At 51.6% G+C, this 27170-nt stretch overlaps 1 protein-coding gene across 1 annotated transcript in view; it reads right to left on the reverse strand.

The window, feature by feature from the left end:
• Nucleotides 1–1269: 1269 nt before the first annotated feature.
• The window catches only part of INPP5D (inositol polyphosphate-5-phosphatase D), a 111449-nt gene continuing 85548 nt past the window's right edge, over nt 1270–27170 (reverse strand). Inside the window, exons 16-27 of the mRNA XM_059167690.1 lie at nt 26729–26837; nt 26467–26555; nt 22773–22854; nt 20032–20121; nt 17383–17496; nt 16045–16127; nt 13400–13487; nt 10925–11074; nt 9336–9432; nt 7607–7873; nt 3221–3827; nt 1270–2397 (exon numbers count right to left, since the gene is read on the reverse strand). Of these exons, the coding sequence (XP_059023673.1) occupies nt 2395–2397; nt 3221–3827; nt 7607–7873; nt 9336–9432; nt 10925–11074; nt 13400–13487; nt 16045–16127; nt 17383–17496; nt 20032–20121; nt 22773–22854; nt 26467–26555; nt 26729–26837 (1779 nt within the window). The 3' untranslated portion in view covers nt 1270–2394. The remainder of the gene's footprint in view (nt 2398–3220; nt 3828–7606; nt 7874–9335; nt 9433–10924; nt 11075–13399; nt 13488–16044; nt 16128–17382; nt 17497–20031; nt 20122–22772; nt 22855–26466; nt 26556–26728; nt 26838–27170) is intronic.

A 27170-nucleotide genomic window follows, 5' to 3' on the forward strand; every position in this document is an offset into this window, starting at 1 on the left:
CTGGCAGCCAGTGGGTTCCCCAGGAGCCCCAGGTATCATGCCCAGGTCTTCAGCCACGGGGTGATGCTTACAGGGTGGGGAGTTTGACCAAAAGGCTGTCTGGGAGTCTTCCACTGTCCTTCCACCCCAGCCCTTGGCCTAGCGAGTCAGCAGGCAGGTAGCTGGTGTTTCTGTGAGGAGCAAGAAGTGTGCCTGCGGGGTGCGCGGGGTGGGGGGGTCCCACCTGAGTGCAGTGAGAGGGGGCAGTCGCAGTGGGGTCCCTGCTGCAGGGCCACGAATAGCTTGTAGCTTGTTCCGTGGCTGCTAAGAACATCACTCCCTCGAGCTCTGCCTCGAGTCCAGGCCAGGCGTCCGTGAAGCCAAGCAGAAGCTGAGTGGGCTGAGGTGGTGGGGACAGCAGCCTGGGCCAAAGCACCCTGGAGGTGGGGCCCAGCAGCCCCCACACTGGCCCTCTGGGTGCAGGCTGCTCCTGGGCCCACGGGCAGTAGGAGTCACTCTTGAATGCTGGGAGCTGGAGACCCACAACGTGGGTATTGTTTACATGTGTTTATTGTCTCCAGAGCAAAGCAGCGAACACTTCATATAAACGCCAGGAGGAACGTGTGCTGAGGACAGCAGGTGGTGATGGTGGTGTGTGCTTGGGACGGGCGTAATGACATCAGCGGAAGTTGGCTGGCCACACAGTGCCTTAGAGTCCACGAAGCTGTGTGGCCTTTACTGCTGTTCCGGGTCTATGCCAACTCCTTTTTTTTTTTAAAAGATTTTATTTATTTGGGGCACCTGGGTGGCTCAGTGAGTTAAGCCTCTGCCTTTGGCTCAGGTCATGATCTCGGGGTCCTGGGATCGAGCCCCGCATCGGGCTCTCTGCTCAGCAGGGAGCCTGCCTGCCTGCTTGTGATCTCTCTCTCTGTCAAATAAATGAGTGGAATCTTTAAAAAAAAAAAAAAAGATTTTATTTATTTGACAGAGAAAGCAAGAGAGGGAACATAGCAGGGGGAGTGGGAGAGGGAGAAGCAGGCTTCCCACTGAACAGGGAGCCGGACTTGGGACTTGGCCCAAGCCAAGGGCAAACGGTTAACGACTGAGCTACCCAGGCACCACCAATGCCAACTTCTAACTGGCCCTACAGAGTCCCCTCTAGTCAGAGGACCAATCAGCCCATCACCACCACAAACCCCAACCTTTTCCTCCCCTGCCTGCCTCTGCAGGCCCAACAGCCTAAGTGTCTGTGGCTGAATGTCAGGAAAAAAATGCCACATACCTGGGAGCTGATTGAGAAAGGCACATTTATTGGTCACGCAGACAGACACACATGGGGATGTGGGGTGCGTACCCATTTTCCTGCACTCACACTTCTGGATTTGGTTTCCTATGCTAATTCTGTATGTCAAAAAGCAACACGAGAAAAGACATTGCCAATCTACTCTCCTAGTAACCAAGGAAGTGGGGCCAAAAGCCACGGAGTTTAGAAAGAAATGCCTGCACTGTTCTGAGAGCTGGAACCGAGAGGCCTATCTCCCTGAAAGCCTCGCTTTCAGGAGCGACAGCAGAGACTTTTCTATGAGCACAGTAAGTGTTGGGGGATTTGGCTCCAACCGTGGCCTGGTGATGGCTGCCCACCTCGAGGAGGGCCTGGGAGCCTCTAGCATGAGTCAAAGCCGGATCTCTCCCCTGGAGCAGGAGCTGATTTTCCTTCTCCTTCCAGCTAAAGTACTGAGAAGACAGGGAGAGAGCCCTTCTCTCTGCACCAGCTCTGCTACAGCCCTGGGGCTTTAGCTAAAGCAGTTGGCATCACTGAAGCTAGACAAGGCCAGGTTTGTTGTACCCTAAGTTAACCACTCACTCAGCTCCCTAGAGCCCGAGCCCTGTTTCACTCCAGGAAGGCACTGGCCTTCATTTTTAATGCTTTGTCCAAACCGCTCAGGACACACACATTCTGAACTGGGCGTCCGGAAAGTGGTTTTGGTTGGCTGAAGAAGATCCAGCTCGTGTTTGTAAAGCACTTAACACAGTACCTGGCACGTGGTGAGCGTTCCAGACACATAGCAGTTATTATTATTAATATTATTATTATTGTTTTATATCTCCACCTGCGAATCAGCGCTTTAGTTCCGTTCTTCAAAATGATGACCGGAACAAGGCTCATGGGTCCCAAGTACCAAGATCAAGCTAGGGGCCCAGGTCCACTTTCCCTTCCACCCTTAGCACTTGGTGCCAAGTTTTGCAGTCAGGGCATTCTGCTGGCTACACAGAAGCTAGGCCCTCTCCTGAAAATTAGGAAGCCCTGCACCGGAAGCTAGGTAGGAGGAGCCAACAGGGGGTCCTAGGAGAAGGTCCGAGTGGCTTCACGCTGTTCCTCTGGGTTCCGGTCTTAGTGGCAGCTCACCCGGGTCTTTACTGTGGGACAAGAACAGAAGACGGTCAGTGCCAAATTCTCCAGCAGGCCAGACTGAACTAAAGGTGCCTGCGTTCCTACACGTCGTGGGCTAGATCAGGCTTCCTTCCACATGGTGGCGAGAAGAGCCAACACACTGTTCTAAGTGCTTTCCATATATTTCAGTACATACGCACATATATCATATGCATATGTGGTAATTAAAGTACATAGGAGAAATAAAATATGCAATGTAAAACACAATAGTTTATATGTAGGTTATAACAGAGTAATAATATATAATGAAATTTCATCCTTCCTATAGACCTATGAGGCAGATTCCGTGAATAACCCTTTTACAGATGAGTAAACCGAGGCTCAAGGCACAGAGCCAGGAGGTGGGAGAGCTGGGATTCAAACCCAAGACAGTCTGGCTCCAGGGGGAGTTTGTAAGCACTCTTAGTTTTGCTCAAAAAGAAATCTATTTTATAGGAAGGAAGGGGACGGTGCATCTGAAGTCTCTAAAATGTTGGGAAATTTTTAAGTATTAATGGTAATGATGATAATGCAAGGTATATGATCTGGGCTGTTTACTTAGGGTTCCTAAGTTCCCCGAGTTCCTATAGGGTGGACACCAGAGGGCTCAGAGGGTTTACCCCAGTGCCTCATTTAAGTCTTTCAGTGTAAGAGTAGGGCCTTCGGGAGCAGACAGGTGTAGGTTCAAATCCTGGGATCTGAGCAGGGACCTGGCTCTCGTATCACACGGATGCACGCGTCCAGTGCAAGCCCACGGGCCTGCGGGGGTCTCCCACGCACGCGCTCACACGCACATGGCCTCCAGCGCACCTGCATGGCCGCCCGGCTGAGCGGGGCGTCCTCGGGCCTGTGCTTGCCGTGGTGGGGCAGCTCGGCGTTCTCGCGGTAGTCCCGGCCCTTGGAGTGCTGCAGGTGCAGGACCGCAGGGCTCTTGACCGGGAGGGGCGGCCGCTGCGCCAACGGAGGCGGGGGCGGGGCCTGCGGGCTCAGTTCCGACCTGGAGGGCTTGATGGGCCTCTTGGCGGGCACCTGGGCGTGGAGGCTGGCGGGGGCCTTGGCTTTCCCCTGGCTCTTGTCCCCGCCTGCTGGCCGGCCCTCGGCAGAGGACGAGCAGGTGAAGGAGCGGAGCCGGGGCGTTGGGCTGAGGAAGGGCGTGGGCGTCGGTTTGCCTGTCCCCTTGTTGCCTTCGGCCTCCTGGGCTTTGGGGAGCAGGATGCTGGGCGACACGATTCCTGGGTCCGGGCAGGGCAGGGCCTCCTTCCTCAGCATTTTGGGCGATTCCTGCTCTTTTCTGGGAAGCGGCTTAGGGAAAGAACTCACGGACCCATACAGCGGGTTCTCAAACATCTCCGGCTTGGTCAGCTGCGCGTCCTCTGGAGGGGAAGGTTCCGCGGAGTTTTTGCCCACGTCGCAGGACCTGAGGGTGGCAGAGGGGAGACACGGAGAAGCAGCACATTTGACGAACGGCTGCTTCATCCACAGGGGGTTTTCTTTTGGGGTGATCAGAACGTGTGGAGCCAGAGGGAGGTTGGGGTTGCCCAACTTTGTGATTGGACTGAGTGCCACCGAACTGTTCACTCTTGGGGCAGGGGATGGGCCAGATGGGTGACGGGTATTAAGGAAGGCACTTGTATTGAGCACTGCGTGTTACAGGTAAGGGATGAATCACTAAATGCGACTGCCTGAAACCAATTACACTATCAACTAACTAGAATTTAAATAAAATTTTGAAGGAAAAAAAAAGCATCTAACAGTGATTTTCTTAGAGTTTCATTTAAGAGACTTCTTTCAGTTTTGTTACAGGAATTTCACTTCAACTAAACAAAAATAAAAAATGAGAGGAGCAGGTACTGTGTGGCTGAAATGTTGATGATCTCACAGGTAAGCCCACTTCTTGCCTTGACCGTCTCGACCGTAAAAACTGCTGACACCAGAGCACTGGTAAGCAAGGACGACGCCACTGAAGATTTCACAGGAGAAAGGGGCAAAGGAGCTCACTAACGTGCCCAATACCAAAACCACCTCTTCTGTCCTTGTAAGAGAAGCCTGCCCTCCACAGCCCCTGCCCCTCACGGCTGCTAAAAGACCTCCTCTCCTGTACTCCCCTCTCCCTGCGGAAGGAATCTGCAGCCTCTATGTTGTCTCTAGCAAATTCTATCCTGACTCCCAGGAGAACAGAAGCCTGCAGGGGACCAGACCCCCTCAGTGACCATCTGTGCTCTGTGAGGGCCCCAGCTCAAGGAGCCCCACTTAACAGACACGTCAGAGCCCCCCTATGTGTGAGCTGCTGCCTCAGGCACAGGAGGGGGTCACGAAGCAGACAATATCTGTGCTCAGGGGCCCCGTGCTCCCAATTCACACGGTGTTCCTCACACAGTCCCCTCCCTGGAGAGCTCCTGGGGACTGTGCTTTCCTTCCTGTCCTCACATAGACTGGTAAAGAAAGAATGGTGGTCGTGCTGAAGATCCGAGGGAGCCTGGATAGAAATGAGCCAGCACCAGGAAGAGAAGCCCGCGGCAAGCCAAGAGGCCTGCCTGACACTGGTGGTGCAGGATTTCCAGGCTGCAGCTCAGAGGAGGTAAGAGCTGCTTTGTTTCTGTGGTTCCGGAATTACTGCAAGGCGATTTCCTGCTGAGCGGATTATAACCAGGAATGGGAAGACATTTAACTTTCTGGCCAACAGCACAGTCTTCTGGGGGAGTGTTCTGGGTTCTGCTTTCTGCAGAAAAAAGGGAAGCAGGTCCCTGGGGACCCACCGCAGTGTTCGGGCAGTGACGCCTCTTACGGATGGAATGTGCACTGAAACACTGTTGCAAGTTGCTGACCAGCCAAGGCTAATAGACTCTTCAGGGACTAGGCGTGGGCTCAGGGGACAGAGGCGTGATGTCATCCTCACCCAGGTGCCACTGAGAAGAGAGGACGTGGGTGTGGGGGAGGCGAGCCTCAGGGACATGCCAAAGGGAGCTTGACTGTTGACTTGGTGTTTTTGCTCATTACTCTTTGGAAAGACCTAGAAGCAGCTATATAACCAGAAATGTTGGGGCCTTTGAACGAAGACTTTGGAAAGCTGTCCCTTCGCCTCAGGCCACCCTCTGCGTCCCTGTCTGGATCCTCAGAGACCTTTGTTATGAATTAGTGTAGGGAGGAAAGTGCAAGAAAGTCCAAGTAGCACTGATTAGAAGTTTCTGATGAAGAGGCAAGAAGTAGGAAAGGGAAATGCATGGCTTGATTCCTGGCAGCCGTGAGTGAAACCAGAGGATTAGTGGCAGCACCAGGAAGAGACCCCAAGGTACAAGCATTTTGGTGATTTCCAAGCTCCTTCTCTGGGAAAAGAGCAGGGAGATGGAAGCAGGTTGTCTCTTCTGTCTAAGAGGGGAACTTCTGTTGCTCCTAGAGAGGGGACGTCTTGGTGGGGGTGGGGGAGACTGGGATGGGGAAACCACACAGAATTTAAAAAGTCCCTGACCACAGGTAACAAGAAACCAAGTCCCATAGGAGACCATGGCTGGGGACTGAGTGTACCAATATCCAGGACAGGGTTAATTTTTCTGGTAAAATAGCCCCACTTCTCAGATTCCAGGGTCTTCCTTTCTAAGGTTTCGAACCCCACTCTGGGGCCTCTTGCCTAAGAATTTCCCTGTTCTGAAGCTGTCACCTGTGGAACCAGAGGGGACACATTTCCACCCAGTTCCACGCCATGTGCTTGTCGTGTGCAAGTCATTCAGCACAAAGATATGCTGACTTTGGAAAGTTACAAACATTTCACTTCAAGAATCTCCTTGTTCTGGGATGCCTGGGTGGCTCAGTGGGTCAAGCGTCTGCCTTCAGCTCAGATCATGATCCCAGGGTCCTGGGATCGAGTCCCATATCGGGCTCCTTGCTCAGCGAGAAGCCTGCTTCTCCCTCTGCCTGCCGTTCCCTCTGCTTGTGCTCTGTCTCTCTCTCAAATAAACAAATAAAATCTTAAAAAAAAGGTGCTCTTGTATACACTCTCTCTCAAATGAATAAATTAAAAAATCTTAAAGAAAGAAAGAAAGAATGATAGATAGATGTTTGACAATGCTTCCTTCCCTGGCTCCTCAGACAAGACAGACACCAGCACTGAGGAACACAGTTACCTCACAGGAAGCAAGGTCTGGAGCAGTCCCCCTTCAGTCATTCCAAAGACAGAGACCAAGGAATGACAAAGCTAGTGATATCTGGTCCATCTCCTATCACTGTTCATTGGGATCTGCACTTTTAATTTTCCAGTTATGCAGTGCTTACTGGAAAACTCACAGGACTCCCTATCTGGCATTTCCATGAGGTGCTCACAGATGGGTTCACTTGGGACGTGGCCCCTGTGAGAAGGGGCTGTGGCTTTGGCTGCCCGGCCCACCCCCCTAGCCCCCAGGCTCTGTCCTAGCCCATGCTGCCCTGACTGGTTCTAGGTACAGGACGACTTTCTCTGGGTTCCTGGCCTTTCCCCAAGTTTCTCAGCCAAACCCCTTCTCCTGCAGGCCAGCTGCTCTCCTGCCCTTCGCACTCCCCCATAGCGGCTGTGTTTTCTGATTGGCCCCACAAGGAGGGACAGAAAGGTTGTGGATGGGAACAGGAACCTTGCACCTGAAAAGGCAAAGAAAGGAGGAAATCCCCACCTGTTCCTTGAGAGACTGCATGAAGTTTCACTAGTTACAGAAATGTATTTTCCAATAAATATAGTTTTTTTTTTTTTAAAGATTTTATTTATTTATCAGAGAGAGAGGGGGAGAGCGAGCACAGGCAGACAGAATGGCAGGCAGAGGCAGAGGGAGAAGCAGGCTCCCTGCCGAGCAAGGAGCCCGATGTGGGACTCGATCCCAAGACGCCGGGATCATGACCTGAGCCAAAGGCAGCTGCTTAACCAACTGAGCCACCCGGGCGTCCCGCAATAAATATAGTTTTTATGGGAAGCTGTTTTGTGGCAGAGGGCGGTGGACAATATCTTTAAAATTTCATATTTTTAAAAAAGTCTTTCAAACTTATACCAATAGGGTAGGACATGGAGATTCCCCAGGCATTTCTCGAGTGCCTGCTGTGTTCCAGGCCCTGAAGAGGAGTCAATGGTCACAGTGAACACACAATCCTACTACCCTCATGCAGCTTCTAGTCTAGAGTCCGGTTCCCCAGTGGTGAAAACCCAGAGAAGGGAGAGGGCTTGATGAAGAGGACACTTACCTTGACTCCTGTGTCCTGGGGCAAGGGACCCGCGTTGCTGTCGAGGACGAAAACTTCTTTGGGGATACGGGTGGCTGGGAGGGTGGCGTTGGGGGGCTGTCTCCCCTCCCGGGCCCCAGGGAAGAGTCCTTGAGCGGCTGGTCATAGCTCCAGGCTGTGGGCTGCTGGTCAGGGGACAGGGACTGCTTCATGTGCCCAAAGGGAACCACCCCAATGTAGTTGGGGTTGATGATTTCAGTGATGCTGGAGCTACCGCTTGAAGGGACCCTGGTGGGGAGAGACACCCGAAGTCACACCCCGAAGATCCCTTCTCACCTCTAGGTCAGCACCATGAGGACAGTGTCCTCTGCGGTCCCTTTGGGCACCCCAGGCCCTCTGCTACTCCTTCACTTTTTGGACAATGGACTGATTGATTCATACAACAGAATAGTTACTGAGTGTCTAGTAAGCAGCAGGCCTCAGGCTGGAAGGGAATATGGGCGTTGTTACCAAGGCAGGCCTGGTCTCTGTTCTCATGGGATGCTTGATGGATAGAGGTTGGCGAGGCCAGGCTGAGTGGAAGTGGAGAGGGCAGGGCAGGGCTGGGGGGTAAATGAAGGGCTCCATCTGGGCTGTCAGCTTGCACATCTGTGTGAGCATCAGAATGGAGAAGGCCATGCAGGTATTTGGAGAGGTGAGTGAGAGGTCACATAAGTCAAGGCTTGAACCTCAAATGTGGGAGGGGGTGGTTCAGCCTAACACCGTGGAGGGGATGGCCTGACCACGGCGGAGGTGACAGGATTTCGGGTGCAAGGGGTAGGGCAGGCATGAGGGAGAGGGCTGGCGGGACAGGTGGTCTGGGGACCCAAAGGAGGGGATGAAGTTGGGCTCTACACCAGTGTTAGGGATTTTGCTTCGGCCAACTGGCACCAGTTGCCCCTGGTTCCCCCTCAGTAGGCAAATTGCCATGGAGTCCGTGACCCTGCCATCTGGCTTGATTCTAGGGCATGGGACCACATCGGTGAGCCGAGGTGACCCTGCTGTTGGGGACTGCTGTCCCCTAGGCATAGAGACTTTAATGTCTGCATTATTTCCAGTGAGGCTCTGTCAAGAGCAACCTGGGTGCATTTTCCTCAATGGTTTTTTTCATTGTAACAGGATGGGGCTCCTTGACCACAGAGCCATGCCTGCTGCGGTCTCTGGTCCCCAGGAGACACAGGAGCCATTTCCTCTCTTCAGCCATTCCCTCCCTCAGTGTCTTCCTGCTAGGCTGAGGGTGCCTAAGTCAGGGCTGCACCAACTTTGCCTCGGTTTCTCCAGAATCTGACACACACCAAGGGCTCAGCCAATGTCAATGAACTGTTCTTTTTTTTTTTTTTTTAAAGAGACAGTGAGAGCAGGGGAGGGGCAGAGGAAGAGAGAGGATCTTAAGCAGACGCCACGCCCAGCGCAGAGCAACGTAGGGCTCCATCTGTCCTCAGGATCATGACCTGAGCTGCAATCAAGGGTCAGACGCTCAACTGACTGAGCCACACCATGTGGGCGCCCCCTGAACTCCTTTCTGACATGGAAGCATCTCCCAGGTCTCGTAGAGGCACACCCGCATCCCTGGAGCTGGGCGTCCAGGGCCCGAGCTTCCGTTCCCTCTGCGTCCTTGGTTTCTCTGCACTCCATTCACCCTCTCCTGGGTCCTGGGCCCACAAAACCATGCTAGTTTGCAGGGAAACCCTGGCCGATCCCCCTGCTCTACCTGTTGGCAGGTTCCCACTGCTTCATGGGGTCGTGGCTGGTGAGGCTCTTCAGAGACTTTGGCCCACTGGATTCATCTCGCTCAGTCTTCACAAAGTCTGCAAAGAAAGAACCAGGAAAGAGCCCGTGAAGCCTGGTTCCTAGTTTGGGCAGGATGGCAGCTGAAGCTGGACAGTGACTAACGGCTGGCAGTGGGGTGGGCTAAGCAAGATCCTGAGGCCTCACACTCATTCGGTGATTGGCTTGTTATGCCTGCCATGGTTGCAGAGGGAGGAGAGCTGGCATGTGTGACCCAGAGTTATCATTTAATGGGACATTTTCAGCTTGTTGGTGTCACAAGGGATAGGCAAATATTTCTTGGTGGAATAAAACCAAGAGAAGCAGGGGCTCTGGCAGAGCATTTGATACCAAAGCCCATCCAGTTTGAAGGGAGGGCAAGGAATCTGGAGCAGACTCCTCACAGAACATGAAGCCCGACGCGAGGCTTGATCTAATAACAACCCTGAGTTCGTGACCTAAGCTGCAACCAAGGGTCAGATGCTTAACCAACTGTGCCCCCCAAGGCACCCCTCAAGCAGAGAGGTTTTAATTCACAGATACAACTGCAGACAGCATGTTCATTTCCGAGTCTTAAAATTTTAGGCAGGATGCTCAGAAAATTAAATTTGAGTCTAAACACTTCCTCATGTTCCCTATTAGTAGGGTCTCCGTTTTAAGATTCTCCAGAGGATCCGCAGTGGTTCTTATCTAACAGATGAGGCATCTACACCTGCCTACTGGGAATCAGCAGGGTCTCCCCTGGGGACAGACAGGAGCTGACTTCCCCAAGGCTGGGATTTCACAGGGGGTAAGGAAACATCTCCAATGAGTATTTATTCCCGAGTGTGGCTGCACCGGTGTCATTTCTGAGAGCCACGATGGACACCTCCTCCCAATGGCTAGCAGAAGGAAGCAGGTGTCGTTTTGCGGGACACACAGATTTGAGGTCAAGTCAGAAGAGGTGCTGGGGGGCTGGTTGGTGTGTTTGATGTGTGAAACAGCCTAGAAGGCCCAGGAGCCCTGGGAAACACCATGAGGGCAGGGTGTGTACAAGTATGTACATGTGTGTGAGCTGCACAGCACATGGGCATGAAGAAGAACAGGGGCCACACAGGATATTCTGGAAATTCTCAATCTCAGCTGTAGCCAGCGCCTTTGCCTATAGCCTAAAAAGAGCTATTTGGGATCGGGCAGGTTTTCTGTGTCATCTTAGTCCTCCGGTGGAGGCGCTAACAGGGAACGACAAGGCCTAAGAGCTTAATCAAAGACAAGAGAGAGCGCCTGGAATATTCACAAACTTCATATCCTAACAGATGGAAGGTAACTGGGGTCCGGGAAGGATGATGGGCAGATTGTGGGGCAGTGTGGTTCTACAGGGAAATTCTGGAATCAACCCAGAATTGGGCCAGATCGCCTCTCATAGCCCTTCTGATGGTAGATTTCTGCTTTGAGGCCACAGCAGAGAGAACAGTCAATGGCTGGGCTGAGAGACAACTCATTTCACCCCAGCAGCACTGAAGAGGGAGCTGGGGGGTGGTCGTGCCTACTTACCATACAGCTTCTCCCTCATCTTGCCTTGGGAGGTCTGCAGCTTAATCTCCCCCCGGAAGTGGCCCGTCATCTCTCCATGGTGGGTGAGGGGTGTGTAGATGGGGAGCTGAGTTTCCGTGGCCTCTAACCGTAGAGCGATGCAGCCCTCGCCTGGGGAGGTGGGCACAAGGGTCACATCAAGAGGCTGCCTTTTCACAAGAGAACCTGCATTCAGCCTATAAATTTAACTCCCTCACCCCAAGATGATCCTTTGAAACAATGTCCAAGGCAGGGATTATCGAATTAACCTCTTGGAACAACTTGGGAAAACATTTCAAACCTTACAGTGAAATGAACTACATGTGGATTAGTTGATGTAAAGAAAAAAAAAAATTAATCATAGAAAATCCAGCAGAAAAGCAGACTTAACTACTAATCTGATTGCGGGAAGGGAATGATAACTTCCCAGGGTTTGAAGCAATGTAAGAAATGGCAAAACAGACCGACAGATAAGAAGATACAAAAGCTTAAAACTTCTGCACAGAGGAAAAAAGGAAAATGGGAGAGACTGACGGCTTCACAAAGAGGGTGTTTTACCTGAAGCCCACGAGGAACGTCTCAAAATCAAATCCCAGCAGATAACTGGGCACGTATCCCAAGTAGGCATTTCACACAAAAACAATTCTAGGTTGATTTCAATACATGGAAATGAATTCAGTCTTCCCAGCCATCCAAAATGCAAATGAAGGCAGCACTCAGGGACTCTCTCACGGATAGGAAATAAGCAAAAAGTGGAAGGAAGGAAGATACCCAGTGCCAGCAAGGATCTGGGGACCCCTAACCACTTGGACATGGCAAGGACACCACGGCAGGACACAGCCTTTACGGCAATAGGTTGGATACCGAGTGTCAAGAATCACCAGTCTCTCTATACCCTTTGACCCAGCACACATGGGAACTTATCCTCAAAAAACGCTCCAAAAGAACTAAAGCTGTAGCTGAAGGGGGATAACAAATGCTCACAAAGATCCATCTCAGCTTTAGTGATAACACGAACAGAAACAGCCAGAAGGAAGCTGTTAGGAATATTAGGAAGCCATTAAATGCCGCCATCATGGAGGCTGTGTGGGAGGAAGATCCTGGAAAATGTGTCTCACCCAACCTGTCTCTCACTGGGTGAGGGAAGCAGAATAGAAAACGGAATCCCTAAGATGGTTATAAATATAGAAATCTATGTATGCCTTTGTATGAGGAAGTATTAGACCAAAATAAAAATGGTGGCTGTAAGTAGGGGATGACACCGTGGGTTGACCTTTTTTCTGTTATTATTAGGATATGCTGTTTATATGAACACTGGGGTAAAAAAAACAGGGAGAAGAGAGTTTTTGAACAAGAAAACGGAACCATCCTTCCTGTGTGCCTGTGGCCTGCCACCAAAGCTTTAAACACCTTGTCTCCACACAGATCCCTTCTGCCTGGGCACAACAGACAGACTCTCCCCAGCCAAGGCCAATGCAATTCCTAGGTTCTGCACCCCCCGCACCCCCTGCCCAGGCTCAGAGACCCTGTTCCCGGTGCTGACCAGGAGAGGGTAAAGGGCAGGATTCTGGAGCTGGGTTGCCTGGGTTCAGTCCAAGGCCACCTCAGTGGCCATATGACCTTGGCCAAGTCACTTCATTTCCTCACCTGTGCAATGAGTGTAGCAACTGTACTTGTATCCCTTTTATCCCTGTATGGCTTTTGGCAGAGCCTGAACAGTGGGTAGCCAACACACACGGCACCTTTTGTGTCTACAGCCTCTTCCCATGTCCTGGCTTCCCTGAATCAGCATTAAGCACCTTCAAATTCTTCCACCCTCCCCAGACCCAGATTCACATTCTTGCCTGCCTTATGCAAGGAGCTGCTCCACCTGGCACCTGCCTCCAGCCACTCTCTGGCCACCTGCTCCTCTCACCCTTGTGTTCTAGTCACACTGAATGTATTACGTTCCAGGGTAAACCTGACACTGGGCTGGAGCCAGGGACCGGCTGAAGACAATGTCACAGAAGATGATGTCTCTTTAGTAGGATGACTGGTGTCTGCCCAGGAGGGGCCCTGAGCAATGCCAGACAAACCTGGGTTCAAACTAGGGCCAGCCAATTACTTTTACTCCTGTGGCCTTGAGCAAGTCCCTTAACCTCTACGAGCCTCAGTTTACCCTACTGATTGGGAGACTAGTATCTGCTTTACAAGACCTTGTCAGGATCAAATAATCCTTAAATAATCCGCACCTGGCCACAAATCTGACACAGGAAAGACCGAATAAACAAGAGGTGTCGTGGCTGCTGGCTCTTCCTCCCAGAAGCCTGCGGGGCAGGAAGGGTGACTGACTAGTATCTGTCCCTCTGGCAGTGGGAGAGGAAAGGCACGAGAGCAGGATGGTGGGATTTCCGTGATGGAGAGGCCACCGGCTGAGAGCAGGTGCAGAGCTGGCAGCGCCTGTCTGGGGACCCTTACCGTAGGATTCGTCGCTGTCGGAAGACTTAATGCTAATCAGGATATGCTGGTCCAGCAGGTACTCAGGGTCAGAGATGATGGGCTTCAGCTGCACAGGGAAGGCCACAGGGTTAGAGCTGCCCGCTGGGGGACGGGAAGGGAGAGGCTGCCAGCCCAGATGAGGGGCGCGCCTGAGCAAACAGGACTGCAGGTGTGCTTAGTAATCAAATTTGAATTTCTGCTTTCCATGTCCAAGATAGTAGGAAGGAACCACATCCACCCTCCCCAGGATGCAGGGTTCACTTCTTCCCTGTCTCCCTCCAATCATACTGCACTCTAGGAGAGAACTGGACCCCAAGTGTGCCCCACCCCACTACTTCCCTCTCCTCCTTTCCCCTCCCTTGCATACCCCAGCATCATGGGGGCGGGGGCCAGGCTAACAAGAAAGAGGTAATGGGACCAGGAAGTGGGTCCAAATGCACCCCACTCCCCACCCTAGGTGGCACTGTAGGCTGTACACAAGGCCTGCCCTCCATCTGGACTGCAGGGGAGCCCCTGGGGTGTCCTGCAGGCTGCTGGAGGGTGGCTCAGCAAATGACAGGCACAGATCCTGGGTTCCAACCCTGCCCCCTCCTCCTGTGGCAGCGAGGGACGGCTAGCTCCCAGGTGCCTTGCCGGTCTGGCTCAGGGCACGTTTGTGTCAGGTTTTGCACAGGGGAGAACCCGAACCTCAGCAGTGTAGGGTCACACCTGTGCAAGCACAGAGAGGAGCTTCATGTGTGCACTATCCCCTAAGGCTGGTTCTCTCACTGACAGGGATGCTAAGGAGCCTGATGAAGAGGCCATACGCTGCCCCAGGCTGGCCCTTCCTTCCCATCCAGATGCTGAGAGACCCCTTGTGCCAGCCTCTGGGTGCCCTGTTGCCAGACCGGACAGACTCTATCTCCATTCCAAAAGTTCTAGAACAAATGGCTGGAAATCACCGTGGGCGCTTGCGGGCACTCTCAAGTTCCTGAGCCACAGCAAACGCTCAGTTCACTGACTTGTAGTAATGGCTGGCTCAAAGTTAGACCCAGGCTGGACGCTGCAGAGGCAGGAAAGGCTGCCCTCTCAGGCAGCAGCAGGAGCAGGCTGGCGGATATCTGACCAGAGAAGGTCTGTGAGGGACGCGGTTACCATAGTGGGGGTGAGGGTAGAGGGAAGGGAGCCTTGGTGGGACTAGAGAGGGCACAGAGAGGACGCCATCAGGAGACGGACCCGTGGAGGATTAGGGAGCGGGAGCAGGAGCAGGTGAAGACCTCGCAGCACATGAAGCAGGAGTGAGGAGGGGGCCTGGATGCTGAGGAGCCTGGGCTTGTTTCATGTTAACATCTGGGAGTTGACCAGATAAAGAGGGGGATGCCAGGATCAGACGGGCATTCTAGAAAGATCCATCAGAGTTCGGGATGCCTCAGCAAGAAGGCAGGCGGGATGGAGACCCCCTGGGAGAAAGCACCGGGGTGGAGAAGAGGGACAGAGGCAAGAGGAGTAGCAGGTGTAGGCAGCGGTGAGGCTGTGGGTCAGAGGTTCCTTAGAGTCCCCTGAACCAGACCGGGATACATGCGCAATGTGGACGGGGAGGCTGCCGTCTTTCCCAAGTTGACCCAAGGAGCAAATAAGCCATTTGGTTGCTGCGTGGGGCTGCCGAGAGAGGAGGAACAGAAGGGTTAAGTGGATGGGTGAGGCGGGATGTCACCTTAGAGCCCAAAGCCGCCAGGTTGCAGGTAACCTAAAAACAGCCCAAGGATGGGGACTTCTGACCTAGGCCCTGGCCTTGTGGAAGACCTGAATTAGAAGTGCTCCCACATTAGGAGACTCTGCGATGTGGGTATCTGCCTTCTCATGACCCAAGCCTGGGTTCCAATCAACAGTGCTACTGTGGGTAGCCCAGCCCCCAAAACTGCCCATGTCCCACTCCATACTTAGGAGAAGATGGGTCCTTCTACCTGTTTAAGGCCATTTTTAAAGCTTCCCTTGGAGTTCCCCTCTAAGGGAACCTTCCAGGAGAGCCCCTGGGACCCCTGGATACGTGACAGATCTGCCTGGCCATGTCCTTTCATCTATGTACCCTTTCCTCGCTGTGTGATTGAGAAACAAGGTCCTACTCCACTGTGCACCTAGCACAAACACTCAGGGAGGCCCACCATCAATTCAACATCACAAAAGCTGTTTGGGATCCCAGGGGGGAAACCATTTTTTCTTTTCAGCAAGAAAGATGAATGTGTTCCCACTAAGGTCTGTCTTTGCGTTTTCGATTCCACCCCCTACCCTCATGGGGTCATGGACACGTCAAGTTCTAAGTCCAGTGTTTGGATAGGAGCCAGTGGACTCCCCCCTCTGCCCCTTCACTTGATCCTCCTAGCTGGGGCTGAGCAGGTAAAAGGACACTGCAAGGGGGGGAGGGGTCAGGGTCCCAGAGCCCAGGGCCTGTGTCTGTCACTGCAGCTGTGTGATGGTGAACCGCCTCTCTGGGATCTGCCTCAGTTTCCTTCTTTGAAAAGTCACATGGTCGGACAAGCCCATCTCTAGATCTCTTCCGTGATCCATTATGGGAACCGAAATCCATTTAGGAATATTGGGGCCCATGGGGCCAAGCTCTGCCTGGCTACATCCTGTTCTTGATTTACCTTTGGAAGGGTCTCGCCAAACTTCACCACCAACTCCCCTTCACTTCCTTCTTCATTTTCTCCTTCCTGACTCTTGACGAAACCTGTCAGAGGACAAAAGGGCTGGTTTTCAGAAAACAGAACAAGAGCCAGACAGAAAAGCCTCCTGGGGTCGCCCCACCCAGACCAGTGGAGATAGTCTCACTCTTCTATCTGTAGGGGCCACTCCTGTTTGGGAGTCAGGCTTGCGGGGGACTCTGTTTTGGTGCAGGGGATGGTCATTTGCCAATATGGTTGAATTATTTTTAGGAAAATCTAAGAGATTCCCCTCCTTTTCAGCTCTTTTTTTTGCAACAAACCAGGCAACAAAGAAATCATCACATCACAGGCAGAGATTAGGAAACATGACAGCTCGTCCCACGCCACTCAAGATAGCAGCCTTTTGAAATGCTAATTTGAGCTTCCTAATATGCTGTTTCCATAGAAATGTATGCAAATGTCTTGATAGTTTATTAAAAACACCCGCATGAAAATCCATCATTTTTGGAAGTGCCTTGCCCCTGCTTGGTGACCCGGGCCCTAGAAACTTCATGGAAAAGGTGGGTCTGTCGCCAAGACTGAGCCCGGGCTGGGTGGGAGGAGCCAGGGGAGGGGAAGGGGTAATCCATCTGGATTTCTGGAAGGAGTCGTTATCCCATCACAAAATACCTCCTTGGGTGGCATTGATTTGGCCCTGCACCCCCACCTCCAGACCATCTCAGCAAAGGGAGCTGGAAACCACACAGATCTCGCCATGGAACAGCTTTAGACAATATGCCTACAAATGTCACCCAGAAAGGGTGTTTGCTAAACACAGTTTGTGCTAACTGCTGCTGGCTGGGAGGAGGCTGTCCATCTTGAGCTCGTTTGGGGACACCCCAGACAAGCTGAGAAAGCTGCCCTGTCCCGCAGGAAAGAGCAGAGGACCCCAGGGCAAGAACCGGCCCCCCACTGGCCTCCTCACGCTCTGGACCTTCGCCCAGGATCCTCTGGTTGGGTCAGAGCCCCAGTTGTGGCGAGGGGACCCCCAAATGGGTTACACTCTGTCCTGAGAGGCAAGGAGAGGATCCAGTGGCTCAGTCACCTAGACAGGTCCACACGACAGTGGCTGTCCTTGTCTCTGAGGCTGCAAGGGCAGCATCATGGGCCAAGGGGGATGCCCCCTAGTAACTGAACCCCTGAGCACTCTCCCCCAGGCCCCCCACAAGCCCATCTGTAAATCCTTCCCAGAGAGAGATACGTGGTGCAATGCACTGTCGATGAAAAGGCACTTACAAGAGTCCTGTCTGCCCGGCCAACGGCAGCTCAAGGCCCACTTACTCTCTAAGCAGCTCGAGTGGAACTCCAGGTAGAATTTGGTCTGGGACTTGGTCTTCAGCGTGGCAAAGCACCTGAGAAACTCAATCTGCCCTTGGCTGTCGACAGTGCCGGGGCCTGGAGTGGGTGACAGAGGGATTTGGCTCCACGATGTGTCCAGACATGGAGCATTTCCAATTAGCCCTCAACACCAGGCTCCGGGGAAGGCGAGGTCTGGGTGAAGGCGAGGTTCTCCCTGAATCCCACTACCCACCCTGAGCATCCCCGATGATGGGAACGTCCAGGCCGTGGAAAGCTGGGTGGGGAGAGAGTTCAGGGAGCCAGGAGCCCGACTCTCAGCTTTGCCGCTGAACAGCAGGGGCCCTGGCAATGCCCTTAACCTCTGTGCCTCAGTGTCCCCATTTGTTCTGCCTGAGAGAACTTATATAAAAAGGCTCAGTGCCTTGATACCTAAATCTGTCTCGTTTCTAAGTTCAGGTAGCAAGGAATACCGGCTCTTCCTTCCTCAGGCCGACTTCCCTCCTCTGCTCACTTACCCCCGTTCCCACCCTTGTGTCTGGCCGGTCGTGGCATTCGCTGACAGGATGCATTGGCGAGCGTGCTCAGGCTGGCCTTGAGCAAGTTCTGGCCTTCCAGGTAAACTTCGAGCCACGCGACCGCCAAGACAGACGTTCCCGTCCCCTCTCCCACCCAGCCTTTCCTTCTTTCCTTTCTTCTCCTTTTCCCCAGCTTTATTGAGGAGGAGCTGGCAAATGTAATTGTACATATTTAAAGTGTACAACGTGATGATTTGACACACATGTACACTGTGAAATGCTTACCAGGATCAAGATAATTAACACATCCGTCACCCACATAATTAACTGGGGTTTTTTTTGCCTTTTTTTTTTTTTTTTTTTGGTGTGGTGAGAATGCTTAAGATCTGCCTTTAGCAAATCTCAAGTGTATGATATTGTATTACTATTATTATTACCCAGGGTCATCATGTGGACTATTAGCTCCCCAGAACTGATTCATCTTAGAACTGAAAGTCTGTACCCTTTGACCTACATCTCCCCATTTCAGGCCCCCCTCAGCCCTTGGCAACCGCCATTCTCTTCTGTTTCTATGAAATTGGTAGTTTTTCCAAGATTCCCCATGTAAGTGATATACCATACAGCTATGGTATGTTTTCTTTCTTTCTTTTTTTTTTTTAAAGATTTTATTTATTTATTTGACAGAGAGAGATCACAAGTAGGCAGAGAGGCAGGCAGAGAGAGAGAGAGAGGAGGAAGCAGGTTCCCTGCTGAGCAGAAAGCCAGATGCGGGACTCGATCCCAGGACCCTGAGATCATGACCTGAGCCAAAGGCAGCGGCTTAACCCACTGAGCCACCCAGGCGCCCTATGGTATGTTTTCTGTCTGGCTTATTTCACTCAGCTTTCCTCCATTTCCTTAAATCCCACAGCACCTAGGCCGGGTTCCGCTTAGGACGATGTTCAACCAACGCCCGATCCAGGTAATGGGTGTTTGTGAGCACCGTCTGGCGCTGAGTCCCAGTGGAGGGTGGGCAAGCCTGATGTGCTGAAGGTCCTCACTGAGGGTGTGATGACATGAGCCACCCCATTCATGCTGCAGGAGCTCAGAGAAAGGGGAGATGGGTGGGAGCCCAGGGAGAGATGGAAGGTTCTAGAAAGACAGTGCCCAGAGCTAGCACCAGGTGGTGGACTAGGGGTTATGTGGAAAGGAGAGGTCACACTGCCAGAGCAGACATTAGACCCAACAGCATGGGGAAGAGTGTGCTAGAAGACAGTATTCTAGCCTCCCCTCTATCCCTCAGGGCATGAAAGAAACAGCAATACAGGCTTTTCCTGCCTCCACTGCCCCCCCCCGACTGCCCCTCAACCTTCCTCAATTAGCCTGGGCTATCTGCTGAGCACAGAAATGGGAGATGATCAGAGGAGGTGACAACATGGCTCCCCAGTCACCTAGATGGAGGCTAGGCATGCCACAGAGAACACCAGGCCCTTGCTGGGACGAGCAGGGCCCGGTGAGCAGGGCTGAGCTAAGTTATTTGAAAACATACCTACAAATCTCAGTATTATTTACTCCAGCATTTCCCAGACTCAGTCACCACATCCCATCCTTACAATGTTTACCATCTCCACCTACCACACACCCACACTAATACTGACTTAATATTTTCTTTAAATAGACTTTTTGAACTTAAGTAAACATATTTAAATAAGAAAGTACATCACAAGACTAAGTGGAAAACCAGCCCTGCTCGCCTTACACAGAAGAGACAAATGTGAAACACCCGTACTACCAATAAATGCATTACTGATAAAGGTTCACCCATGTCCCACCCAGAACTGCCTTTGGGGGCAGACACGCCACACCCTGGACAAACACTCATTTACTCCATTTTAAAGACTGAATTAAAACCGAGGCTTAAAGGCTGACATATTTGCCAAAGAGCCCAAGAACACGCTCTGCTCCAAAATCGTGATAGGACTCAGAGGCGAGGAGGGCCCCTGGATGGAGCGTGGTCATGCCTGGAATGATGAGCCTCCGTCTATCGGAGACAATGGCCTGCTGCAACAAGAAGGCGGGAGCCCAAGGCCTCCTGTCTTCATGGAGAACCAAGGGACGGATGCTGCCTGCCACTTACCATTCTTGGAGACAAACTGGGAGGTGACTCCTGCCTCAAAAGTGGCGAAAACAGGGCTGTGGTCACTGGTCATGATGTCACTGGTGCTACCTGCAGGGGAGGGAAGGCATTTCTAAGCAGGGAAGGAGAAACCCTTCTGGTCAAACCACGGATGGCAAACTCACGGCAGAAATCAACCTCTATTGATGGAAACTTCCAGAAGTTTCACGGTTTTGCACGTTCCCCTGACCTTCCACAACCCCGCTTAAAAGTCTCAGTGTGTGGCACTCTTTCCTCCACAGCAAAAATGTGCCTGAGCTAGTTTTTCCTAGAGACACACGGGTTTTCAAATAGATCATGGGATATGAACTGTGGACACTTTTCTGGTCTTGGCACTTTGTTGCACTGATAAGCTCATGGCCCAAAGCAGGATGGAAATATAGGTCACCACAATGCCTCCTAGGACTGGGAGAGAGTAGAAGGCGAGAAAGGGTAGACATGGAGTGTAGACATCTCTTTTAAGGACCATGGGGCTTGGAGAGAAGGTAGCAGGGCATATTTGGAGGATGTATGGGAAAGAACGTTCTAGAGATACTGAGTTCTTATAATAGAGCTTATGATGGAGCCATGTGCTTATAACAGAGCCATGTGAAGACATCTGGCTGGGTACTCAGGGCTGGAGATTTCTCTGTGTTTGGAGTCACGATGTTAGATGGAAGCAGAAAGGATGTCTGCCACAAGGATGTCTGGGCTCCCCAAGGGAGGCACACGGGATGCAAGGCCAGGCCACACTGACCAGTAAGGGCCAAAGAGAAATAGCAGAGGAGACCAAGAAGGCAGTAAGACAATTGAGATCATTTTCTATAAACCTCCTATTGATCAGCAAGAAAAAGATAAACAACATCCTAGCCTTCAACCGACCAAAGGAGATAGGCAGAAAATTCTAAAAGGAACACAGATGGCTAAGAAACATGGGAAAAAATGCTCACTGGCTCATGACCATCAGAGAGACAACTGAAACATCGAGTCAGAATAAAAGAGAGCAAGAAGAAGGAGAAAAGTGGCGGTCCTGGGGGAGGAGCTGGGGCTGGAGTAGAGGGCCCTCACTCCAGAGGTTAAAACAAGGTTAGCCGGGAGAGGAGGGGGGAGGACATCCCTTCTTGGAGACAGGAGGGCAAAAGGTAGGAGAGGCACCAACCTAAGTCACGTTTGGATGTGGGCAGGAAGAAGTCAGGGAGGGTCCAGTGGTGACTGAAACAGGAGAGGGTTGGGGTGGAGGGAGTCCACTGAGAGCGATGTGGCGACGGAAGGGGGGAGTTCCGGGGAGAAGTAAACAGGTGGACAAGCAGGGTTTTAAGAATGTCCTTAACCACATTTTATGTCAAACATAAAGCACTAGCACTATGGTGCCTGTGCCTTAAAAACTAGGAGGGCAACAGGGACCTTGATGTAACCTCTGTAACCACAGCTTGTACGACGCCTCCCACAGTGAGTCTGGGCCTAGCTATGTGACTTCCTTTGGCCAACAGGACATTAGCAAATGTGAGGCAAGCAGAGACTCAAGAAGCTCTTCCACATCTGGGACTTGCAGATGTGGGATCCCTGGGACCCAGAAGAAGCCTGGACTAGTTTGCTGGATGATGAACAACACGTCAAGTTACCACCATCACCCCTGCTGACAGCCAGCCAACCAACCAGCCGGCCAGCCCCTCATCTTGGGGGCAGGGGTGGAGGCTCCTGGCCTGAGTGTCCCCAGTTAACAACAAGCAGAACGGAGATGAACAGACCCAAGTTCGACCCAGAGAACTGTAAAATGTCAAGTTTCAGGATTATTTGTTATGCAGCCATAGGTAACTGATACATCCTATTTGTGCCAATCACCATTAAGATCCAAGCTCCTAGTTTACCCCACTTCCTGAGCTTTGGACATTCATTCCCCGTCTTTCCCAAATTTCTTGCTCACCCCCAACCTATTAAACCCTTCCACTGCATCCTCTAGCATTCAGGGAAATATCACTGGCAAAATTCCCTACATTTTCAGCTTTGCCTTCATGTTCTATACCCAGTCCTTCCTGGAAGACATTGCAGCCTCTTAAGGGAGGGCTGATTTTCTGCTCCCTCCCTCCTAGGTGGGTCCAGAGTGGGAAGGTGTGTCCTCCCTGCTCCTCAATGCCACTTCCAGAGCAATCTCCCTCTGTTTTCCTAAAAACCTTCACTGGGGAGCTTTTGTGAATGCCAAGTTTAGGTTCAAAAGGCAGTAATGGTACAAGCCAGCACCTTCCCCTAAATCTCTGCAGAACGCCTGCTGCAGAAAGCATCTGGTGGAATCTTCCAGAGATGAGAACTGGCAGGACTCATGGAGTTGCAGGATGTGGGAAAGAAAAGCATCACTGAGAAATGGGATGGTTAATGGTGGGAGGGATATGGGCCTTTGTAGGTCCTGAAGGCTGTGGCTAGGGGTTTGGGATACCTTTCCACCTATCTAAAGGTGTGACATTTGTCTTGGAAAGTCACTTCTGGGAGATAGAGCTCAGGTGCTAGGAGAGTACACGTGCATGCATTCCCAGGGCTCTTGTGCTGGTCACTTCTGAGCAGCAGGAGGCATGCACACAAAAAAAGGAATGGATATCAATTCAACTTGGTGGGACCATGGTCACCTCCAGGTCACCTGTCTGGGGTCACTGGGACTTCTCCCATTTTACAGACAGACAGACTGCAGCCCATTAGTTCCGGGCACCCAAACCTCCCAAATTGCTCCTCACCATAGGACTGACACACCACGTGTACCAGTGGGTAAGATTTCCAGAGGACTCGGTCACACCAGGAAGGCAGGTTGTACTTCATCTGTAAATCAAAGTCACGAGATTTGTAAATGCCTGTTATTCTCTGTATCTAGAAATCAGTGTAAGAAGAGGTTGACTTGTAAACCCTGTAATCCTTGAATTCATGTGCTGTTGGGTCATTAGAGATTTGCCCCATAGGTGGCCTTCAACCTGTTTCATTTGCCTTAAGTCCTCAGTCCTGAGACATTGGGTTGAAAATGCACATTGTGGGCTTCACCTGGGTCAGTCTGCCCACCCACCCACCTACCTGCCGATCCACCATCCATCCATCCAACCACCATTCATCCACCCATCTGCATATCCACCTATACCTATCCGACCACTCAAGCAATATGTATTAAGACAAGCCCTCTCCAGGGGAGCCTGGGTGGCTCAGTGAGTTAAAGCCTCTGCCTTCAGCTCAGGTCATGATCTCAGGGTCCTGGGATCGAGCCTTGCATTGGGCTCTCTGCTCAGCAGGGAGCCTGCTTCCCCACCCCTTCTCTGCCTACTTGTGATCTCTGTCAAATAAATAAATAAAATCTTAAAAAAAAAAAAAATGACAAGCCCTCTCCAGGATACAATGGAGAGCAAGATGCTCACTGGGCGTGATAGACAAGGCAAACTGACAATATCCTTTATCCCTTTAAGTTCTAGCTCTTTCTCTTCTGCCTATAAATATAAAGGTACTCATTCTAACAGAGCCTACCCCTCCCATCTCCTGCAGTTACTTTTCTCTTTTTCCCAATTTTCTTTCCAGAATTTCTTTCTAATTTCATTGCCTCTACTTTGGGATCACCCATTTTGTTTTTTAAACTTGAGTTGCAACTTACATATAGTAAAGAGTACTCATTTTAAGTATATAGCTCGAGGAGTTTTGATATTTGTACATACTCATTTAACCCCAACAGAGGAAGAGAAAAATTTCCCGCACCTCAAAGGTTCCCTTGTGTTCCTGTGTCCATACTACCACCTTGCAGAGGTGAACATGATCATGCCTAATGCCTCTGCTGATGCATTCTGTCTAACCTTGAACTTACAAATAGACTCGCTTGGTATATATTGTTTGAGGTCTGGCTTCTTTCACCCATATTGTTCCCTGAAGTTCACTCGTCATCCAGCTGTGGTTGTATTCCACTGGACATACACACCGCATTTATCTAGTCTACTATGGATGTTAGTACGGCTCTCCCCAGTTTTTGGATGTTGTTCACGAAGCAGCAATAAACATACTCATATCTCCCTTTTGGTGAACACAAATACTAATGCCTCTGGGGCTCCCCCAAAGTGGAATTTTGGGTCCCAGGGTAAGCACACACTGTTGCCATCCTGTTTCTCTTAACACTGCAGTTCTCAGCACTGGCTGCCCTAGGAAATTACGGGGGGAGCTTTGCAGATATGAAAACCATGGCCCACCCTGGGTCTCTTGCATCAGAGCCTTGGGGGATGAGACCTGGGCATCCGTATTTCTGGAAAGCTTCTCCTGGCTCACCTGCACACACTTGGTAAAGAGCCACTCTCATCCACCCCGGGGCTGGATTTCACCCAAGACTACGCAAACTGCTCTTTTAAAGCCCACCCAACCTTCTGGACCACATATCCAGCTCTTTGTGCAGGGCTCATGCACAGGGAACATGTTCTCCTAGACTCACATTCCACACGGGCAACCGCTAATCCTGACGGTGTCTCACCCCCCGCTTCTGTGATGCCCAGCTGCGTGGTTGGTTGTTCTGCCCACCACCCACGATAGCACTCATGGCCTGCCTCGTTTGTCATGTCTGCCTCCTCCTCTCACCTCTGAACAGGGACGGCCCCCAAATCTGCCCACAGCCCTTTCCTTTGCCTCTTCCACTCACTTCCTGCCAACGTCACCTACGCCGGGGGTGTCCGTGTTCTGGGCGCACACGACTCCCAAATCTATGACCCAGCCCTGTTGTCTCTCTCTAGCATCACCTCATATTTTCAATTGCCTTCTGGATGTTTCCTCTGAGGTATTCCTCCAATATCCTACAGTAAGTCTGAAGACAAGCTCTATGTTCTGATTGGCACTTTTGTCCACAGCAATCCGATCTATCAACGCATCCTGCTTTCCTTTGCTTCTGCTTTGTTTGTTCCCAGTTCGGACTCAGGCCCCAGTTTCTCAGCAGGACCCAGCACACGGTCTCCTCAGGGGTCCCCGGCACCCTCCTCACCCTCTCCACAGACGCAGACCCACCTTCTCTGCCTATCACTGCTGTGCTGCCAGCCCCAGTAGAACTTTCAGTGGCTTCCCTGTTTTCCAGCCAACAGGTCAAAACCTTACCCTGGCATCTAGGGCCTCCCTCCCCTCAGCTCAGCCTCTATGTCCCCTGATACTCGGGTTAACCTGGACATGCTCTGTGTCCCCACATATTCCCATGGACCTGCCCAGATGGTGCCAGAGGACCATAGACATACAGCAGCCTGTGGACGCCCCTCAAGCAGGTGTCTTGCCCTGGAGGTCTCTCCATCTCCTTCCTCTACAGTAGACCTGGATCTTCTCTCCTCCTCTGTCTGGTTTTCTCTGTTAGTCCCTGCCTTGTTCTGATATCACCCCCTCACCCGGGCCTGACCCTTCCACCTGCACTTCTCTGCTTGCCCTGAGCCCTCAGGCAATGGTCTGAACTGTTTTCCATTTCCTTAGGCCTCCAGGAGCCTAAGCTCATCATTCCACACCTCTAAGCCTCAGGGCTTCCTGAGAGTCCCCTAGAATTTCCTACTTCCGTATCTGTTCCAGCAATTCTTCCAACTGGAAACGGATCAGCCCCCCTCAGCCTTCATCCTGTCCTCTTATTGACAGCCAAGCTGTCCCTCACAGCACCACAAGTGGGCCCTCTTTGAGAAGACTCTCCTAATCTTTCCTTGCCCTAATGGTCATATCCTCTTTAGGCTCCTCAGTGCATCTGGAGATCTCATATTCCATCTCTGATTAGTTAGCTGTGTGTTTGTCTCCTCTTTACTTCTATAAACTCCTTGGGGCTCATCTTTGATCTCCTACCACCCAGGAGAACATCTAGCTCATCACAGGTCAACAGTAAGTACCTGTTGAACAAGAATGAATGAAAGCTTTATGCAGCTTTCCCCCAAACACTGTTCCTTAGAACCCAAGGAACTTCATAAGGTAATAATTAGTGTTCCATGACTAACTGAGTTTGGCCCAGAAATTTCCATGTGGAGAACCATAATGCTCATAAACCTGTAAAGGCTCTGATAAGTCCTGTGGTCAGGGAGCTTGTTTAATGATGATTTACTTGGCAGATTAGCAAATAGATTTCATCACAGGACTTAAAAAAAAAAAAAGCTTCAGAACCCAGTTAAAGAAATACTTTAAATCCTCTCAGACTCTTAGACTCTCTGGACAGAAGGGAAATCCTGTATCAGAGTCTAGTGTCTTACAGTGGACAAGTGTGGTTGCCTACCCTCTCCTTAGAAAAAGTGTTTTGCTCAGTGATGCAAATCGACACGTGATCTCTAATTCCCCTTCTTTTTTTCCTGTGGCCTAGTGGATGAAGATGCCCTTCACATCCTGTTCACCCTCATGGGAACGGACGCAAGAGGGGTGATATGCAGGGGGCTAGAGACGGAGGACCAAGGCGGTCCTATGAGGAGAACTCACCCCTGTGGCCTTCTGCTTAGTGTAGGCGTACTTGTCCCGAGTCAGTCTTTCAAAACGGTAGGTGGGCGCAAACGTGATTTCTTCCTCCTCTGAAAACCAAACAAAACGCTGGTTTCCGCTTTGACTCCCCAAGCTTCACATGGGTGACATTTCTGTCTTCTTCAGGCACAGTCCTTCCTCTCTCCACTGAGGATATTCAGGGAAAAAAGGAGACAGCAATGGCTGGAGGGGGTCCAGGAGCAGAGGGACACACAGTTCTTACCAAAATGCAGGAAGACCTTCTGCTCCTTCCTCTCCATGAGTAGCTGGTCGTGGGACAGGAGGTCTGCATACTGCTGCTGCTTGATCTTCTGGACGATGGTTTCCGCCTCCTGGAGCAAGGACACGGCCAGGCCCCCAGTGAGAACCCCCTACCCCTGCCGACATTCAAGAGGCCCATTACCACCTGCTGGCCCATCGCCTGGGACCCAGAGCCCCAGAGGCTGCACCAGACCCTGGTCCCAGGGCTGCCTGGCTGGGGTGTCTTAGCACTCAACTGTTTTATAAGGAAAACCCTGCAAAAGTCATCAAACATCAAACTTGTACCTGATAGTACAAGTTTTGGCTGGTCTAGATTTGCAGAGGAACCTTTTACTTTTGCTCTGACCTCTAGTATTATTCTTATGAACACTCCACGAGCAGGTAGCTATTTCTATTATTCTCTG

Source organism: Mustela lutreola, chromosome 3 (genome assembly GCF_030435805.1).
Source record: "Mustela lutreola isolate mMusLut2 chromosome 3, mMusLut2.pri, whole genome shotgun sequence".
Classification (NCBI taxonomy): domain Eukaryota; kingdom Metazoa; phylum Chordata; class Mammalia; order Carnivora; family Mustelidae; genus Mustela; species Mustela lutreola.